Raw genomic sequence first — 21517 nt, 5'->3', positions numbered from 1 at the left:
ACCGTTCACTACACACACACAAACAATGAGATCGAATAGTGTCTTTCGGATTGAAATCAATCAACTGTGGCAATTCACAACGGAAATGCCGATGGTTGGTGCTCATACTTGCATGTGCTCTTTCTAAGACTGTGTCGTACCAAGGAAGAGACATGGAATGTGACTTCCTTAAATGCATACTTTTCAGGTTTTCGTGAACAATCCGCATACATTCGTGCTCGTTCGTGAGTGAAACGTGCTTAACGTACAATATGTCATGCTTAGGAAAAGGGATCACATATAGACGCTGACTAAAATACAGGAAACGATCATGAATGAAACACGTGAACAATGCCTGCTGACTAATCATTCGAACACATAGTACTTCCTGTAAGGGTTCTTTGGACCTAGGCTCGAGAGCCAAGATCTGTCCATCGTGTGTGATCGAATCTGCAAAGAGGTTAGCTTCGCTAGAAAAAGTATCCACTAACTCATTCTTCTTGTGAACAATCACATCTTCTTCATGCAAATCATCATGCTTGTGAGAAATCACATCTTGATCATGCAAATCATCAGGCTTGTCATTGCCATCCAAATCATCATGCTCATCATTATCATTCCAATCATCATGTATATCATCATGCAAATCCTGTGTGTCATGCTTTGGAGAAGAAGAGACTGAGAGAGTCTCCTTCTCCTGAATCAGTTCAATCTTCGCCTGCACATTGGCAATGAGAGATGGAGAATGAACAACTTGCTCTCCACGAATGACAATGGGAGAGTCACTTTTGGCATTGAAAGTGAACGTATTTTCCGCCCAATCAATGAGAGGAGGGTTATGCTCACGAAACCATCGAATGCCCAAAATCACATCACATCCTGAGAGAGGAGAGACAAAAAAATTTCTACGGAGAGCAGCTTGTTGAACTGTAAACAACACATCAAAGCACTTATTCTGAGGAAGGTCATTGTTTTCATTGTCACATAAAAAGAACATGTCCTAAGCTTGAATCGAATGAATCTAAAGAATCCACAGAACCCACTTTCTCTGTCAATGCAATCAATGACAACACCAGTGTGCCCCAAGTTTCTCATGACCCTCCCATTGATGAGTCTCTCATTAAATGTTATGGTCATATGACGGGGTAGCGTTTTGTCATATTGTTTGACCCAGGCAGTATGTATGATGTTCAGAGAGCCTGCCTAGAGGTTAGTCAGAAATCTCCTCTCAAGGTCTCCCGGTATGGACTCTCTCATCACGAAAGAGTGCCTTGATGTGTTGTTTACAGTTCAACAAGCTGCTTTCCGTAGAATTTTTTTTGTCTTTCCTCTCTCAAGATGTGATATGATTTTGGGCATTCGATGGTTTCGTGAGCATAACCCTCTCATTGATTGGGCGGAAAATACGTTCACTTTCAATGCCAAAAGTGACTCTCCCATTGTCATTCGTGGAGAGCAAGTTGTTCATTCTCCATCTCTCATTGCCAATGTGCAGGCGAAGATAGAACGGATTCAAGAGAAGGAGACTCTCTCACAATGTAAGGTGCCGTGGAATGAATGTTTGAACTTTGCTGAAAACTAATGCACTTTCTCTGCTGTTCAAAATCGCCAATGGGCTAAAATCTGCTGAAACCAAAAACGCTGGTTTAGGTTGAGTCTTACTGGCTGAAAATGCTGTTTTAGGCTGAGATCTGCTGGCTGAAAACGCTGTTTTAGCTTGTCAAAAACGCTGGTCCATGCTGTGGGTGTGGCGATGCTACTGTGTGCTGAAAACGCCAGGGCACTGGAGACGAGGCTGATGCTGAAAACGCTAGATGCTGGGGTCTATGACGATGAGGCTATTGTTGAAAAACGCCAGCATGTGGGAGGTCTTGCTTGGAGGAAAAACGCCACCAAGGGGGAAAGTCTTGCTGAGAGAGAGAGGGGAAACCTGTTGCCTGTGGCCTGTGTTTTCCTTGCTCTTCTGCCAAATAGTGCTATCTTAGGTTTGCTTATATATTATCTTACCCAAATTGCCCTACTCAGTTCCCAACAAAAGTCACTTAAAATAATAAGTGAAAAATGTCAAAAATAGGGAAAATAGGTTAAATGCACTGGGAAATTCCCCTGAAGGATTTTGATAGGAATGCTTATGATCATGTTGTGTGCAACCAGAGGATATGCATCTACACTAAGTGCCTGGGCACGCACGGTCTGCGAACAGACTCACAAAAGTGCCAGAACACTTCCTAAGCTAGACTGACTGGACTGACTGAATCTTTGTCATACTGTAGCTTGTCCACGGACACATGGGGTTGGATGTGTCACGTGACAAAACATGTCTAGAACCATGTATAGTAAGAGATTAACAATTCAATTACAACTTACGCTGTAGAAGACGCATGATTAGAGTCCGAACCATTTTTCAAAAAGAAAGAGACAATGCATTACTATACATCATACATGAAGTAGCAATGTAGCATACAAAAAAGGGGATGCTTAGGTGACAAAAAGGGGGCCCAAAAGGAATCATCATCCAAAAAAGAGGATTAAAAAAAGAGTGAAGCATAGAGCCAAGGGGATTATGGAGAGCTTGAGCCTTGAGAGCTTCAAGCTTGGAATGGAGATCAATGGAGACAACATTGAGAGAGAGGGATGGAGGGAGTAATGGAGAGCTTGATAGCTTGTTGGTTGCTAAGAACAAGAGAGAGAGAACCCCTTGTTAGATTTTACAAGCAACTTAGCAAGAGGGAGGGCTTCATGCATGAGGAGAGCATGAGAGACTAGAGCCCTAGTGTAGAGATCATGAGAGAGTATTCAATGTGCCACGCAAGGTTGGTTCCGTACGTACGTACGGAACCATTCAGTACGATACTGTATGGCCATTCAGTACGATACTGTATGGCCAACTTAAAAAAATTGGGGAAAATCAGCATTGAGCGTTTGGATTTTGGCGGACAGTTTTTGCGAGCTCTTTTGTGTGGTTTAGGCTTTATTGAAGTGTGTGCCAAGGCTTTGTACGATTTCTAGAGAGAAGATTTGTGCAGAGACCTTCACACATAGTCACACAGAGGCTTCTACATAAGACTTTCGCATAGAAAGGTAAGCTCCACTCTCCCGTATGCTTTTTCCACTCTTTCTTCCTACGTTGCGCGTCTCTTTGCGAGCCCCCACCCTCTTTGAGCATTTGTTCTCCTTTCTCATTCCTCATGTGTGTGCATTGTAATGTTAATTTGTTTATGAGTCTAAATTTTGAAAGGTCTATGAACTTAATTTCAATATAATATGGTTTTTTTACAAATGGTACGTACCTATTACGTACTTGAAAGGTGGTTCAATACGGAAGTACGCTCCGTACGTACCTTAAACATGCCGTACACTATGTACCTTTCCACCTTGAATGTGTGTGAGCGAGCATAAGAGCATGAGAGAGAGAGAGAGAAAGCGAGTAGCAATTTAGCGTGTTTGATCATTGATGTGGGAGGGAGAGCTCATGTGCAAATTGCAATGTGCGTATATGATGTGGGAGAGAAAGCACATGAGAGGGAGAGCCCGTATGTGTGTTTGTCAAGAGGCTGTGGCAACCACTAACCTTAGTGGTTGGTTTCTTTCCCTTGATTTTTCTTTATTTTTTGGGACCCTCTTTTTGAAGTCACAAATGGCCGGACGTTGTGTGGCCCGTGTGAAACGGTCGATGGCTGAGAGTTTCACTGTGGTTGGTCGCCACGAGATGGTCGGGCCAGTCAGCACTGAAATCCGAGGAGTAAAATGTTGGCTAGGTTCAGTTCAAAGTCATTTAGGCCCCACGCGACACTTATATGTTGGTGGGTACTAGGAAGTTAACTCAGAAGAGGCAAACTGGACACATGGCAGTAGGAGAGCAACCTGCAAGCCACACACTCTCCAAAAGCCTCATCCATGAGGGGGCGCCCATTGTTGAGTGGGGGCTGAATGCTGGAGTTCATAAGTGACTACAGTGTGTGTGTGTGTGTGTGTGTGTGTGTGTGTGTGTGAGTAGTGGGTGCATGTGATCACAACTTTAATGGAAAGCTTGCCTTCTCCCTTGTCTCATGTAGCCCACACCTAGGATGATTGCTTTGTTAAGATCAATATCTGCCATTACATAAAATTGATGTGGGCATTGATGGACATCTATGTTGATTGACACATTTGCTTGACCTAAACTAACCATCGTCCCTTAGTTTTTAGCTATGAGCTCGATTTGATTTGTTATCAATTGTACATCGGACATCTTTAGATATGTAGTTTCTTGAAGTGTGAGGGTTCAAATGCATAAGGCACTTTTATGCAACTAAGTCAAAAACCCACCCTTAGCTTGTGGAGAAAAATTTATTTTGTCATGGTGGTGTTTTTTGATCAATATGTGTTCATGTTTTTTTTTGGAATAGCCATGTGGCTTTTCAAAGCTTAAGTCGTGTTGCTTTTCTTTGTGCCAAAGAAGATGGCCTTTTTGGGTGGGTTTCTTTATGTTTAGTTCGGATTTACTTGCAAATGCCATTATGTTCAAGTTTTCTTGATTTGATTGCTGTTCTTTTAGCTTTGTACTGTTTTATGAGGTGGCTAAGTTAATGAATTTGGCAGTGCGGCTTGCTGTTATCTTTGCGCATACAGAAAACTATCCCGATGAACCACCTTTGCTGGAAGTCAAAAGGTTGCTTGATCCTTCAGTGTAACAAGGGTTATGAGTCTTTTTCTTATTTAAGAAAGAGACTGCTGGCTCGTTGATGAATAAAATGAAGTTTTGTTTAATGCAGCTTGCAAGGTGTGAAAGGTCACGATTTGGTAGATTTGAAGAAAAAACTTGAACAAGAGGTAAACTTTTCTCATATTTCTGTGGGTTTCTTAGTTAACATGAAAGTGCCTTAAACGATGTTTTTAATCACTCCAAACTGTACAATCTGGTTATTGCAATTTTTAGCCTTGGATTATTGGTAGATCAGTTTTCACCTCCAAAACGTGACAAAACATTGCTCTTTGTTTTCACAGCCTTGGTCCTCATTGCTCAAATGTCATAAGAATCCCAATTTGTAGTGTGTGGAAATTCATCTTTTGTTTTCACTATCATCCACATCTTCAGTGCGGGTTCAACTTCTCGTGTCATTATTAATGGTAGTGCCAACCGATCCAATGTTACCCACTTGTTCAGTCACACAAGGTCGTCCTCTCAGTCCTTTATTGTGACATGCCGACGTAGAGCCTGGATAAGGATTTGTGCCATAAGTTTGGAAAGAAAGAAAGTAAATTATGAGCATTTTTTGGTGCGTAAAAGCGACCACTCTCTCCCTTGTTTTTGGCGCAAAAGGCACTCTCTCTCTCTCTCTCTCTCTCTCTCTCTCTCTCTCTCTCTCTCTCTCTCTCTCTCTCTCTCGTTTTTGCAAAAGAAGTGGGGCTTGGTACCCTTTTGTACGTGATCAAAATTACAGGCCCGAAGGCATTACATCAGCCGGTAGGCATACAAGGATAACAGATCTGATAGTGAAAAAAGCCTTCTCTCTCTCTCTCTCTCTCTCTCTCTCCCCCCCCCCCCCCCCCCCCCCCCCCCCCCCCCCCCCCCCCCCCCCCCCCCCCCCCCCCCCAAAACCCCTCCTCTTTTGCATCAATTTCCTGGTGCTCCCAATTCCACATTAGATCGATTAAGGACCAAGTGATTAGGATTTATCTAATGCAAGTGGGTCAAGGGTGAATTTACCTCATACTAGTAAGTATGGGCATTGTCTACAATTTGGTTATACAAGAAGCTATATGAATATATACATGGCAAAGGTTAAAACCTTATGGAAAAAAATCCTTTTTTTATCCATGCAATGCATAAAAGATGGGGATTTGTATGCTTTTTGAAAATTTTATAAGCTTTTGGGATAGGAAGCTCAAGAAAACAACAGCTTGAAGTGTGTCGTGATGCAAGATATGACGAATGCGGGGCGACTTTTTTGTGTGCGCGCACCGATTAAAGCTGCAGCTTGTAGAGATAGAGCTGCCTGCAATAGTGTGTGTGTGTGTGTGTAGCTGCACTATCAAGGGTTGGCAATTGTGCTTGCAATCTCAAGCGCTAGTTGGAGATGCTCTCTATTGGCCTTGAATGATGCCGTTGTATGTTGAATGTCTTACCCGAGGTTGAATGCACACACAGCGTTGTAGCGCCAATTTTGAGAATAGCGCGGGAATCGATTGATGCCAAGTTATATAGGGCACTTAGTTGAATCTTTGGATTGGGTAATGCCGAGGATGCCAACAAGAGATGCAAGCTGCATGTGTTGCTCAATTGATTGATTGAAGAGAGGGCAGCATACATACAAAAATACGTCAAATAGGCTGGTGAGATTCTGCCAAGCTTGAAGAGTTGCTCTTGGATGGTTGAATCAGATAAGCTATCCTAAACATTGCCAAGATTATAGTGGTTGAAGATGGCCACCCATTGCTAGTTAATCAAGCCTTGAAATGAGGTAATTAGAGGAGAATCTTCTTATAAATAAGGAATCTATCCATAGTCATAATAAGATAGGACACTAATCTTGATTAAGAATAGGCTAACACAAAGAGATCGCTTAAGAGAGTGCCAATTCTTTTATTTTTTTGCAAGAAAAAATGTCTGATTTCTATTACTTGAAAAGCCCCTCATAACACTCAGATGGTGCTGATTCAAAAGGCAAGTACAAGACTGTTTACAAAGCATGCCCGCAGGCAACATTTGAAAAATTGTATACAACTAGCCACATGGGCAAACTGAAAATTGAAAAGCCAAGGGAAAAAACCTCAGAGTACAAAGTGCCCTAGCAAGATAAGGGGGAGAGAGGATGATAGCTGCCTTTGAAAGATAGGCACTCCCATCGAAAGCTTACTTTGCAGATTGCACATGAAAGACTGAGACCACAGAAAGCCACCAACGGTGGTATAGAGTAAGGAATGGGCTGCCATGGTAGCTGCTCAGTGTCAGACGAGGCTGGCCAACTTGTTCCATCTGAAACCATAGGGTTGAGAAAAAGTAGAAGGGAGGGAGCAACCAATGATGAAGATGATAGAGAGGAAACAATTGACTTTACCAAAGGATCCACCGAAGGAAGCCATAAGGGATCGCCACTAGAGCTCATTGCCCTTTGAAACCATGGTGGAATTTAAAGAACATAAGAGACAAGATCTAGATTGAAAACAAAATAACTACGATAATGAATACAGTTGAGAAATACTAGTGCTAGGCTAGCGCATTATGCATAGATGCACAAGACTATAAACACAGTGGAGGTGGAGCTATTTATACAAGCAAGAGAGGATATAATAAATCTAGAGGATTAGGATGGTCTTATCTGAAGGTAACCATTCCTATTGAACCGAAGAAAATCTAATCTATAAATTGATTTTTTTTGTAGAACATTAGACCAACCCAAATCTGGTAAGGCAAAAAGAAATAATTCTTAATAATTGCCAGATATGTAGAAAGTAATTAGGTACATGAAAATTGTGAAATTTATTTATACTAAGTCATAAAACCTCCGCCCCCCCCCCCCCCCCCCCCCCCCCCCCCCCCCCCCCCCCTCCTTGTCCGCCCTCTTATTTCTCTTATAACTAATAGGATAGTATCATTTGGCATGTGTTTGGATATAATAGTGGTACTCTTTATACATTATGTCAAACACTCATCTTGAACTCCATCCGTTAGAAACCCAAAATATCGTTGAAATGGTGTGATTTGACACCCTACCTTGCAGTTTCACTTCTTGAAATCTTAATGAAATTCATTCAGGATGTAGCTGTTAGAAATGGTACAAGTTAGTATCTATGAAATGAACATAATTGTCATGAAGTGCAGTGATAATTATACCTAAGGCTTGCTCATCTTTAGATTTAGTTTGCTCACTTATTGCCCTAGTTTGAGTGCCTTCACGTGTGGATTGTTCATTGGTGGCCTTGGTTTGATTGTGGACCATAGATCCTTTTCCATGAGGTGCCCTTGTAGCTTCGTTCGCCATCTGTGAAATCCTTTGCCATTAAATTTTTCAACTTCTATTCCCCCATGTTTGCCTTGAGGAGTGGTCTAAGCTACCTTTTGGAGACTCTTCAAGAAATTTGTCAATATCTAACCTCCTTTACAATGGCGAAATGACTATGTCATCTCCAAAGATAAATATGACATACTTATCCATGTTGATTCAATGTGTGTTATGCTTGGATGCACAATTTTAGTGAAAAGAGAGTGTGACAAACTTCAATTGAGGAGGATTTTTCTTTTTAGAATCCTTGTAGATCTTGCTCACAGAGATGATACCCTTTGAGTAGAGGTTTTGAATGTAATTCTTGTCTTTGAATGGCTCGATGTAAACAATGTGGGATTCCTCTCTAAAGGCTAGGGTGTAGCACTGACTCTCTAGGGGGAAAATCCTCTTCAAAGGAATAGCATTTGGTGCAATGTAGTGAATCAAATTGACTTCATAAAGTGGTCAAGTCCCAGAAGCCTGGTTCCTGCGGATAGGATCTCTGGTGTCTGCCTGCTTCCCTCCTTCCAAAATTTGCCTGGGCAGGCTTGAGCCCAAGACCTTAGGATCAACAACCTATGTTTAGTGAGCTAGCCACAAGCCCAAGCGGGGTTCCATGTGGGGAGTGGCCTAAAGAACAAGCTTTATGGTGTGCTTAGCTGAGGCTCACACACTTTTTTTTTGTAATTCGATTAATTTACTAGTGGGGAAACTCAAAGTGAGGAAAACCCATTGAAAGGATCATATATAAGGGAAGGAACACAGAAGTGTTCGGCTGTACAACATGGCTAAAAGTATTCATAGGAAAGCTGATGTATCTCTGCGGTGATATCACCAACTTCGAAGCCAAACCGTAAAGATTGCCTAAGAGAAAGCTTGAAGAATGGGAAGGGATCCACATGAATGCGATGGAACATATAGCTATTACCCTGATGCCATAGGGTCCAGTAAGCTCAAAATCTGACCCACATGAAGAAGACCGCGAAGCGCTGCAATGTCGGTGAGAAATGCCCAAAACTGTTTATGGAAAACCGTTGTTGGAAAACGGAGCCGCGTACACGTCGATAGGCAGTGAAAGAAATCTCTAGTAATGCAACAATCCCACAACAAGTGACAAACATTCTCTTCCGCAGTCAAGCAATGGAGACAAGAAGAAGGGTGGACATTATGTGCCCTGAGAAAAGTGCCCATTGGGAGCACACCAAGAAAACAACACCAAAGAAACAACCGCTCCTTCAAAGGCAAATGGCTTTTCCACAAGGCAGAGAGAAGCTTCCTCCACCAGATATCAGATTTGTGCATGTGCCAAAGAGCATTACAATGATCAGAAAGCCAAGATTGCGGTAGAAGAAGAGCATAAACTCGACTAGCAGAAATATCTTGAAAGGGCGTTTTCCGAAGATTCCGATGAGACATGCAATCACCATCAGACAAACGTGAAATGGGCAAAAAATCAACTAGCATGTGCCGAAGTTCTCTCCAGAACTGAATGTAATGCATGCCCAATCCAAATCGGCGAGCGGCGAAGGGAAACTCAAAAGTGAATCCGGCCGCATCCACCACGTTCTCAACCACCCGAATGCCACGGCAAGAGAGGAAGTACCCCTGGCGAGGCGAGCGGTCAACCAAAGTAAGAGAGAATGCGCGGCTCCAATGAAGACTCTCCAAATGAAGCAAATTTCCTTCCCGCCGAGCATTCCACGATAGATGAATCATAACCTCTTTCCAAGCAGAGACAAGAGTGGACACAAGAGGACATTCAGGAATGTGCCCTTCCATCTTACCAAATACAATCTCCCAAATAAATGATTGGCAGTGGCCAAATGAGGACTTAACAACATGCTGACTCAGGTATGCAAATGTAAGAGTCCAAGGCTGAATTTGTTGCACAAGTGTAGGCAATAGCATAGCTTTCCTAGTAAGCACATCCCTACGCAAGTCCAAGATATTGAGACCACCAAAACTGTAAGGTGCAGCGGAAGTGAATGTTGAACTTTGCTCAAGATGAGTGCTCCGAACTGTGCTCAAGGATTCCTTTAACTTAGGAAGGGAGAGCCTTCCGTTCCTTTAGTGAGAGAGTGCAATGGACACAAACAAAGTGGATGAACACTGTGAATGAAGGTGCATGAGACTGAGAGATAGAGAGAGAAGAATACGACACTAGAATGTTGTCAAACCCTCCTTCGAAGGCCCCACTCTCCATGGCGAGAGCGGTCTACTTATGATTGCACAATCTCTACAATGCTTGGACTTGCCGACGATGTCGATGACGATGAGGACGACAATGAGATGGGCTGAAATCTGAAAACGCTAATGGCTGAAATCTGCAAATCTTTATCTGCTGAATTCTGACTCTATGTCGATGACGATGTGGATGGCGACGATGTGACGACGACGCGCTGAAAACGCAGATGCTGAAATATGCGTTTTCCGGGCTGAATCTGCAAACTTCGCGGGATCGGACTGTGCAGCGAGGATTTGTTGCGGGAAGGAGAGATCTGCGAGGTCTGGGACTTCTTCTGCGGGTTCTAACTGCTGAAAACTGAAAACGCTGGTCTTTGGGCTGATTCTGTCGCGAAGATCTGCAAAAACGCCGAGGTTGTCAAGCTGATGCAAAAACATTGGGGCTGATCTGGTCTTGTTGTGGAGAATCTGCTCTTGCTGTGGAGAATCTACTAACGCTGGGGCTTTTGCTTGATCTGCTGTCGCTAGGTGTCTGCAAGAGCAAAAACACTGGCTGTCCTGTGGATGCAAAAATGCTAGCCTTGCTGTTGTGTTGCAAAAACGCTAGGCCTTGCTGGAGGGGGCCTGTTGAGAAGGTGCTTGTTGAACCAAAGCTCCTATTGCTTCTTCTGCCAGAAAGTGCTAGCGCTAGGTTTGCTTATATATTCACTCAGTCAAATTGCCCTACCCAGTTCCCAGCAAAAGTCACTTAAAAATAATAAGTGAAAAATGTCAAAAATAGGGAAAATAGGTTTTATGCCCTGTCAAATGATCCTGATGGAATCTGATGGGAATGTTGATGATCATGCTGTGTGCAACCAGAGGATATGCATCTATTTTTAAGTGTCTGGACATGCACGGTCTGCGAACAGACTCACAAAAGTGCCAGATCACTTCCTATTCTAGACTGACTTGATTGAATTGGACCCTGGTCATGCTGTAGCTTGTCCACGGACACATAGGGTTGGATGTGTCACATGACAAAAACGTTTAGGTGTGCAGAGCTTCTCCATCGACATCAAACGCAAGACTTCTTTGTGAGCATGAGTTCGCCACAAATGAGACAAAATGGTTGACATAAGAGAATCCAGACAACGGCGAAGTCCATGCATTAGTGGCAAAAAAAACTGAACGTATGCCATAGGGATACTCTAAACGGGTCGCAGGCAAACATGCAGCGACCAAGTGGATAACTTATAGTAATGCAATTTGACATTCAAGCATTGCATAACCCAATCCACTTTTTGATTGTGAGTGACATTCCATCCAATTGGATACCCCAAATGCCTGGTGATCACATTTGGAGGAACAATCTCACCTGGCCACAATAGACTATGCCAATCGCAAGAACGAAGGGGCAAAAGCTTCAATTTACGAAAGTTGACTTTAAGTCTAGCCACAATCCCAAACGATTCCAAAGCTTCCATAATCACTCGGACATCATCCTGCTGGTTGCGAGGCATAAACAACGAGTCATCCGCATAAGCCTGCCCAATAAAGGTATGACCCGAGGGTAACGGCAAACCATGAAGACGCTCAACAAAGGTCAAGTGATCAAGATACATCAACAAGGAGTGAGAAGCAATAGCATACAACAAAGCACTAAGGGGGTAGCCTTGCCTAACCGAACAGCCAAGACCCTAGCGTTTTCTACTTCTCTTGCGTTTGACTAGCACTTCCTCTAGTATTGCTATCCCTCCCAGCAACACATTTGGCTTTTCCTGGCAGCCATCCCTTGCCCTCACTCCAAAGCCCCATCGCCCTCGAATTTGGTGCCGTCTGCTTCCCATTATCTTCACCATCTTCAGCTGCATTTTCAGCTGGCCTGTATGTGAGGTTTTGCGATATTTCTTGCGTCTTAGATCTGCGGTTTTTGCACCCAGCATTCAGTCCTTGTTTCCTCTCATCGGGTGTGTAAATCAGCCCCAAATCTTTGTTGGTGGCCCTCCCCAATCCACATATGGAAGGCAAACTTGTGACGCTGCTCCTTAATGGTGATAAGCTCTTGTTGAGCCTGCTGCTGCATCTGCTCCTCCATCCAAGGGCTACCTGGGTGACGCTCCTGCATCCTCTATAAGGAGGCAATGCCTGGTCGGAGCGGCTTCTTTTCCTCCCTGGTCGCAACCATATGAGCAGTAGACTCTTGGAGGAAGAAATGACTAAGCTCCTCAAGGGTAGAAGGGTCCCCCTGTATGTCCATACTCGCTGTCCAAAGCGTCGCAACCTGCACTCTGAGATTTGTATTCAACAAAATCCTCTCTAGGATGGGTAGCATGACATTGCCACTCATTTGCCTAAATGAGGCAGTAAGAATCACTAGCGCATGATAGGAAAAAGCAGTCTAGGACAAAATGCATACTGAACCGCCTATGTCACAAATGTGGTCACTAGCATAGAAACGATCTATGCTCGATAGATTCGTGCCCCCTACTCTACGGTCAAACTGAGAGAAAGAGAGGCTATTTGAGGGCCGTACAAAGCCTGCATGCTGCCATACATCCAAAATCCTCAAAGTCATACATAGGCGCTCCCAAGCAGTCAGCTCAACAGTGTGAACAGTAGCATGGATGCCTCCAATCCTATGCAAGGGATCCTCTAGCATATTGAAATCTCCCCGAATGCACTGCTCTGCATGAGGCAAGGACTCCACAATATTCGACCAAAACTGAGCCCGTGCACTCACATGGTTGGGTGCATAAATGTTCAAGAAGCCCACAAGGATACCTGGAACCTGCATGGGCAGCCACCACCCGCTCTCTGAGCTCTGTATCCAACAATATCCTCTCAGGGATGCGCAACATTGTACTCCCACTCCTCTGTCTGTTTGTCATGGTAAGAATTACTGGCGCATGATCTGAAAATGTAGTCCCTGCCAGAATGCAAGCAGATCCTCCCATGTCAGATGTGGTCACTGGCGTAGAAGCGATCTATCCGAGATAGATTCACTCCTCCTACTTTGCGGTCATAGCGAGTAACAAACTTGGACACCCGAAGTCAAGATTCTACCGCGACACTGTAGAGATTTACTTCAAAACACTTCACAAAATAAGAGAGAGTTGACACGGCCCGGCGTAGTTTTGTGCTAAGAGATATTGGCCCGACTGGCGCCCCTTTCGGTGTTTCTTTTTATATTAATCTTTGAGCAAAGTACAACTCTTGCGGGTGCTCGCTTTCAGATTCTGCGTCCAGATGCTCTGCAGAGTGAGCCCCCTTGGGTTCAATTTAAAGTTTACAAGGGTTGCTAAAGCAGAGCCCCAAAAGCATTAAACTTAGAAACAATTAGGCCTGAAAAGCCAGCGCTGTCGAAAGCAGTCAGTGTAAACTGCGAAAATCCGTATAGCCAGTGTAAAACGCGGAGATTTGGTACGCACTACCATGCTAGCTGGTCAATGCGAATTGCTGGATTCCGTATAGCTACTACGTCAGCCAGTCAGCGTGAATTGCGGAGATCCGTAATGTCAGCCACGTCATCACCTGGGTGTGTGTGTGTGTGTGTCCGGGTTGCTCTACCACGTCATCAATTTGTGACATACCCCCTTCTTGAAAAAATTGTAATCGCCCTCAATTACGCCTGCGAAACAGACAGAGGCCATAAACTGTCTTAGTAGACACTGATTGTTAGTACCGACGCACTAGACACGACACATCTAGCACTTGTACAAAATGACCGTCACATCATAGGACATCACTTGACATCACATGACAAATCACAAAAAGATTCATCCCAAATCTCAGACTATGACTGCCAGCAACGTATTTAGTAATCGCATCTAGATCCATTCCGGACCTCACTGATGCCCGATTAACTAATCCTTATTGCGATCATGTCTATAGAGATTTATTAGACCAAAATGCTGCAATCATTTCGTCTTTCAATTCCTGCACTCAAACAAGGCAAGTGAGAGAGTACAAATCAATCATATTCATTTTCGGGAGTTTCGTGTCATAAAGTCATACAACATAATACTGGTCAGCCCATTAGTATCTCTGAAATCCAAAGGGGACATCAGTGACCTTATTCCAAAATCGAGGTAATCTGTTGACAAAGGAGTGGAGTGACTCCCCTCTGTGCAAACCCGCTGCACTAGATTCACCCTTGCTGAATGGTTCCAAGCGGTTCTTACATCCTGTTCGTACTCCCGGTCAGCCAAGAAGAAATAAAGAGCCGCTTGAATTTCAACCACTTGACTGGAGCTTCTTTCCTCAGAAGAAGAGCGGACCACCATGTAGGAGCATTTCCTTTTAGAAAAGATGCAGCCCTCTAGATCTTGGAGTGCTCTGAGTAATGCTCTAGAGAAGGCTATATCAAACTGTTGGATGAAGGCCAAAGCCCTCGGAGCATCTCGGAATCCATTACTAGATTGAGTTTGAGACTCCGGAGATGGTTGCCAAGGTCATCTCGATGAGCCCGTTGGCCATCTGAGCAGTCAAGGCTCATTTTTGATAGTGGCACCATGGTTTCGACCCAACTTCAGATGTTCTTGTCAAGGAAGTAGATTCGCCCATTTCGGTCTGCTTCCACGGCCTGAGGAGAGAGTACCTCCCGCTTCCCTCCAGAATTGGTTCCGAGATCGGGACAATCTTGGAGACCCTGCGCACAGCAGCTTCATTGGCTGCCAAGGCTGCATGTATTCCCATAGTACGCGTTCTAGTGTGCAACACTCACACCCTCCCGAAGGTAGTCCTTCTGCCTAGGGTGAGTGGTGGATGGCTACGCAAGAGGGTGGAGAATTCGGACTCCCGAACCAGTGCTTCTTTTGCGGACAAATGGACCACTTAGCAAAGGCCTGTCCTCGCAGGAGATCTCGACCTGCATTGCATGCTCAACCCCCCAAGGCTGAACATGCCCAACAGACAGGTACCCAGAACACACAGGCGGGCACTTCGATAGAGGCCAACGACTAGTCTGCTGATGGCTGGCAGCAGGTGCACAGCCGCCCTCGACAGGGAAGGGCTCGCCAAACCCCCCCCCGTAACCGACCTCCTACAGCCCAGCAGCATTGGGTTCTAACCCTTTGCAGAGGGGTCACCTGAGGAGCCCCCCCCCCACCTCAGCCTCATCACCGACAACACCTCCCCCTCCTCCGCCTTCCAACTCCTCTACCCCGCCTCCACCTCCCCTCCCCCCCTCTCCCACTCGGGCCTCAGCCCCATCACCCGACCCATCCCACACTCCTCCTCCGACACAAGGGATTGGACGCTTATCTGCAGCTCGACGCTGTCTTGGTAGTGGTTTCGCTATGAGCTGAGTGGTTCGGGAGGGACAACCGTACTTGAGAACGCCACTGTTGTTACAGGTCTCTCCTTTTGCGTCAGTCCCCTGTGGGCTGACCAGTTTTGATATTGGCGGATGGTGGGATTTCTTTGACTACAGCTTCACTCGATTACTCGACAACCCATCTCTCGACCTTGAGGTAGCTTGCGAGTTCACACCCTCTTTATGGAAGCCAGAGGCACCGAGGCTTTGGATAAGCAGTAGGCTTCGCCTTTCCGTTGTGTGGCAGGGATCACACTGGGTGGACCCTACATACAGTTCTTGATTGTCTCCAGGTCCAGGTTCTAGAGTTCTCACATCACACTGGGGACTTGGGGTTGAGAGATTGATACAGACACTTTGGCCTCTCGCCAAGTTCGGTGTGACACCACTGGATGCAGCGGGATGTAGGTACATTGTGGTTCACTTTTTTGCCGGCAGAGCCCTCCTTGCTTGTACATGAGGATTCTTGGGCAGAGGATGTAGCCCTACGGACTGCACGTTCTGCTTGGATCTGGGTGGGATGGCCACTTCAGACGCGCCTATCTAGAGGTCGCTCGGATGTGGATTACTCCCCATCCAAGCCGGCCTCGACGATAGCGAGGTTGGCTGTTTTTGCAACATCAGTCTTTTCTCACTGATCCCATGAGGATTGTCTTATGGAATGTGCAGGGTTTAGGTGGGTCCCAGTTTCAGCGTCATAGGGGCTGCTTGCATCAGGAGCTTCAGAGATGCCTTGTGGGTGCTATGATTGATATTCTTATGCTTTAGGAGCACCATCTTTGTGAGAGTCGCAATTCAGCGTTAAGGTCAGATTTTGTGTGGTCGCTATGAGACCTTTTGGTTAGTTGCTTTTGGGCCTGGAGGCATCCAGGGAGGTGTATGACTATTGCGGACTCATGGCAGCGGGCCATCGTGGGCAGAGGTATTATTGTGCCAGGCAAGGCCCAATGGATTACTCTGCAGGTTCATGGTTGCCTCATGGGCTTCCTGAACATCTATGCGCCCAATGAGGCAAGTGCATGAGCTGAGTTTTGGTCGCATATTGTAGAGTCTTTGCTGCATGCAGAGCAGTGGTGTGTCGGGGGAGACTTCAACATGTTGGAGGACCCCTTAGATAGGATTGGAGATAGCCATGCTACTGTGCACGGGGAAAAGTTGGCAGCTTGGGAGCGCTTATGTATGACCTTGAGGATTTCAGATGTTTGGCAGCATGCAGACTTTGTGCGGCCTCGAGACAGCTTATATTTCTCTCGCTGTGTCACAAATTGATGACGTGGCAGAGCAACCCGGAGACAGACACACACCCCCCCAAGTGATGACGTGGCTGACAATACGGATCTCCGTATTCACGTTGACTGGCTGATGTGGCAGTTGTATGGAATCCCGTGATTCGCGCCGACCTGCTGACGTGGCAGTGCGTATGGAATCTCCGTGTTTTACGCTAGCTATAAGAAAGCAGAAGAGGCGTGTGCGTTTTGAAGGACTACCTAGTTCTTCTTCCTCTTCTTCTGATAGTTCTTCTAACTCTTCCGACTCGAGCGAGGAGGACTGAAAGGGCAAAAAGCGAAGCAAAAAGCAAAGCTTCGGAAAGAGCAAGAAAAAGGCAAATAAACTCAGATTCCGACCAGTTTCTGATAGCTTTACGGAGGAGTCATCCTCTGACAGTTTGGACTCCGACAACCACATGTTTTATGCGAAGAAGAAGCACTTCTTCAGAGCCAACCAATATGACTTCCTCGAAGACAAATCCTGAGTCCTCGCCTGAGAAGCTGTATGTCGATGATCTTTCCCACCTCTGCTAGGAGACGGGCCTAGAGGAGGTCATGCACCTCGCCTCTGTTGGGTCGATTTCCAATAATCTTGCAGATGACAGAGGTGGCCTAAAGGCGGTCCACCTCTGCTGCAAGGCTCGCTTGCTTTGCTTGTGACAGAGCAAGTTGGATGGTGGACTCGATGGGGTCGGGCGAGGGGGCTTCATCTGAGTCCCTCTGAGGCGGGGCATGAGCTTCCATCTGTGTCTGCTAGTGCAAGTAAGGGCGAGAAGTATTCCTGGTGGGGCGAAGTTCGTCATCGAAACCCGGCTAAACAGAGAAGGGGTGGAAGCGAATACGGGTGGAGACAACAGGGGGGGGGGGGGGGGGGGGGGGGTTGCAGAGGTAACGGGAGCAGGAGCAACAAGCCTTTTTCAGATCTAGAATTTCTTACCTTGTCAATCTGAAAGGTTTGCTACTTGGGAATCAATCAGAGCTTTAAAAGCTTCGTATCCCCACTTCATTGATGAGGACATCAATGATTCTTAAGGGGGGAAGTATGTTATGTCCGACATACAGGAGAGGGGATCAAGATTGATGTCCAGGGTCCGGATGGACATAGTCAGAACCCGGCCAGTGGGGCTCGTCACTTTTATAAAAGGAGATCAAGGCCTGATTTATAGTTATCGACCTCCTAGGAGTGCGCGAGGCCACCTCGAGGAGGTGAGGCCGGGTGGTATGAGACGCTCGGTCTTAGAGGTGCATGCCTACGTCCTCGGATGCTGGCCCCAGTACGAGGGAGCTGCCGGATGGTGGCTATGGTCGGGTGATTAGTCCAAGGCGTGTCCATAGGTGGTCCTTGTAGTCGGGAGATCCTCTCCGCGCGTTCGTTCCATACGTCTCCTCGTTTTGGATCTCTAGATACTATAGTGTTTGACGCCTGACCATCACATTTATCTTCAGAGATGCACCCTTGGATACATCTCATATGTCACCATTTATGTGCTGCTTACTACGGATTTGGAAGGAATTACCTCTTGCTTCCATTCGCAACCCGCCTTTGTGTGTCGAGGAGGTAGCGAGGCAACCACTTCTATGGAATGCATATATGACAGACTCAGAAGGCGGTCAGCTAGGTGAGAAGACACACATTGATTGGGCTAGATAGGATTATGGGCCACATGCTCTTTACACCGTTGGTGAGATGCTTCCTTGGTTGGGGCATAGGTAATGGAGCTACCTACAAGATCCGCAAAGGGGTTGCTACTCATATGAGAAAGATTGAAGAGGCTATTCGACCCGACTGGCACGCCCTCGTCGAGGGATAGACTCTTTTACCTTCTCATCACCATGGTGGGTGTACTTCGATCCTCACTCGGGAGACCCGATTGTTGCTCAGTGCAGGGGACTCTCATCTTTAGCATTGCAAAGACTGGCAATCATGAACGTCACATCAGGTTAGAGTTTCAGGATGAGGTTTTGCCTAATCATTTACTGCTTATTGATAGCATGTTGGAGTGGTAGGCTCTTTCTAGAGAAGGTCATGTGTTGACTCTGTTTTCACTACCGAGGAGGTACCACTTTGGAGGCTGTGGATTTGGCAAGGCAAGCCACTTGTTCAGCTGGACTGGGATCCTTGTGAGTGGCAGTGGCCTTCGTTTTGCAATGATGGCGCCCCCCTCTATCCTTTTTCGAGGACTCTGTCTCCCTTGGGAGGAGGCTTCTTTGCAGACTGGGCACCCTCATCACCGTCCACGCTAGTTAGAGGTATGGCAGGATCAACGCATCCTTCCCGCTTTCCAGAGACAGTTTTGCTCATGCATTTGAACCCTCCGGATCAGTCGAAGAATATGTTTTTTCATGTGGATGATAGCACATGCAGGATTGGTCCGACTTGTCAGAGATGTACTTCAGAGCCCGAGTCTTTGAGGGACTATTTTTGGGTTTGTCCTTTTGCGCAGCTAGTGTGGATGGCAATTTGTTGTTTGTTGATTAGAGTGGGCATCCATGATGGGTTCGTAACATGGGGGGCAGTTGCATGGCTTTTGCGATTTCGTTGGTCTCACACCTTTTTTCAGGGCTTGCCGACAGATCCGGTCATCCTGCTTACTCCCTTGGGTTATAGACCGGGCACTCTTCAGATGATCCTAGATGCAGGTCAGTAGTTGGATTTTTGCCAGCGAGACAATTTTCACCACGATATGCAGCATTATGCTTTGGACCATGTGGAAGGCTCGATGTGCCCACATTCTGAACTCATAGTCCTCCCTTACGTACATCATTTTGACAGCCATCTGGACAGAGCTCCTGCATACGCTTCGTAGTTAGCGGGATTTTTCAGCCGGCTCCTCTAGGACAGTGGAGCAGTGTCGATGCGTCTTTCTTCACACATGGGCGGGGTCGTCAGCTCGTTCCAGGGTCACATCACATGGCATTATGCACCCCCTCTGCATTTATTGTACAGACCACGTTGATATTTACATAGCCTACACATTGTCACTGCTCTTTTGTGCTTCCTTTGCGTGATAGGCCATTGAGCATCTCCCGAGGTATCTTATGTACACAGAATACAACCCCTTATATATATATATATATATAGATATAGATAGATAGAGAGAGAGAGAGAGAGAGAGAGAGAGAGAGAGAGAGAGAGAGAGAGAGAGAGAGAGAGAGAGAGAGAGAGAGAGAGAGAGAGAGAGAGAGAGAGAGAGAGAGAGAGAGAGAGAGAGAGAGAGAGAGAGAGAGAGAGAGAGAGAGAGAGAGAGAGAGAGAGAGAGAGAGAGAGAGAGAGAGGCAGAGGCAGAAGAAGAAGAAGAAGAAGGAGAAGAAGAAGAAGGAGAAGGAGAAGAAGAAGAAGAAGAAGAAGAAGAAGAAGAAGAAGAAGAAGAAGAAGAAGAAGAAGGAGAAGGAGAAGGAGAAGGAGAAGGAGAAGGAGAAGGAGAAGGAGAAGAAGAAGAAGAAGAATTAGAAGAATTAGAATTTTTAATGTGCGTGTGAGGCCAAAGTCGGCCTATGAGACAAATCAAGTATACATGTGTGTATGTCCTCCATGTATCAGAAAAGGCAAAACAGTCTGAAGTGGATGGAGTCTAAAAGAAAATATCTCTGGTGTATGATGGGGTCTATTGGGGGGTGGGGGCGAGGCGGGGATGGAGCTCTTGTAGTAGGGATATGCTTTGCATGTCTATATGCTCAGGGTAGTACAACCATGCAAATGCATCAAGCTGGCTAGTTCCATCATGTACTAATAGGGGGGTGTAAAATGTGGTATATCGGAGGATCGGGAGCAAGGGTCGTTCGAATTAATGGAGCTGGATGAGCCATCATTTGGGCTCATCTCTCCTCAGCAGCTTGACGATCTCGGGTCTGGATCTCCTCGATTTGTCTACGGTGAAGTCTTGGGGCTTGGCGTCTTGTAACATGCGGACCTCATCTGGCTGGGCTCGTGGGCTTGGCTCGTCTTAGCCTCTTGGAGAGTCACTCCCGCCGGTGGTTCTCGGAGTGGAGGGGGTGTGGTCCTCTGAAAAAAATATGTAAGCTTTGAGTGTCTCTCCCCCACCTGTTTCTCTTTAGGTGGTTGCAAAATTGTATCTCTGTGCCTGTGTATCTCCAGCAGGTAGCGCCCCAATTGTCTCTGATCTCGAGAGAGCATGATCCGGCGGAGGGTAGGCTGCCCTCTGAATGGTGACTCGTATGTATCTCTAACATCATCATAAGCTCTGCATCTGCAAACAAAATGCTCGTCACTCTCCACCTCCTCTCTGGATATTCGACAGACTCTCTCTTCCTTGAGAATGTCATGAGCTTGTCCCACCTCGGTCTCTAGTCTGTGATGATACTCTGAGGTGACCAATCGCCAAAAGTAATGTGTGGCATGTAGGTGTCCATATAGCCTGGTCGTTGTATGAATCCGTCCTTGCGTATTATGAGGAAATGATCTTTGTAGTGTGACATCTTCTGTTGAAGGGGAGATGTGATCCAAGTCTGTCTGGTATATAGCTGTGGGTCTATAGCTGCGATAGATCTCTTTGGAGCACTATGTTTCTCACTACGTGAGAGGTGAACCTGGGGTGAGTCGGGGTTATATTGGAAAGGTGGCAAGCTCTCAAGATCAAGGCCATGTGCTTCAAAACATGCTCTAACCCGTGTATACCATACTCTGTCATACCCACACTCTTCTATCTGTATAGCTGACTCAAAAGCTTCCTGTGTGAGTCTGTCAGCCGAGAGCTCTCTCTCTCTGTGGATAAAGCTGGTGTGAAGATGTCCAATGTCACGAGGCTGTGGCAACCACTAACCTTAGTTGTTGGTTTCTTTCCCTTTGATTTTTATTATATTTT

The 21517-nt window shown here is 46.0% G+C and overlaps 1 protein-coding gene across 2 annotated transcripts in view; it reads left to right on the top strand.

Annotated features, from left to right (window-relative positions):
* The window catches only part of LOC147447569 (Ubiquitin-conjugating enzyme family protein), a 142759-nt gene that overhangs the window by 26914 nt on the left and 94328 nt on the right, over positions 1 to 21517 (top strand). Inside the window, exons 4-5 of one of the 2 annotated variants that reach the window (XM_086523303.1) lie at positions 4591 to 4630; positions 4734 to 4791. In XM_086523303.1, the coding sequence (XP_086379429.1) occupies positions 4591 to 4630; positions 4734 to 4791 (98 nt within the window). Of the gene's footprint in view, positions 1 to 4560; positions 4631 to 4733; positions 4792 to 21517 lie in introns of both variants that reach the window. The other variant, XM_086523302.1, reaches the window with a different exon arrangement.

Source organism: Adiantum capillus-veneris, chromosome 11, assembly GCF_014529385.1.
Source record: "Adiantum capillus-veneris isolate H3 chromosome 11, ASM1452938v2, whole genome shotgun sequence".
Lineage (NCBI taxonomy): Eukaryota > Viridiplantae > Streptophyta > Polypodiopsida > Polypodiales > Pteridaceae > Adiantum > Adiantum capillus-veneris.
This window is presented reverse-complemented; position numbering and strand designations above follow the sequence as displayed.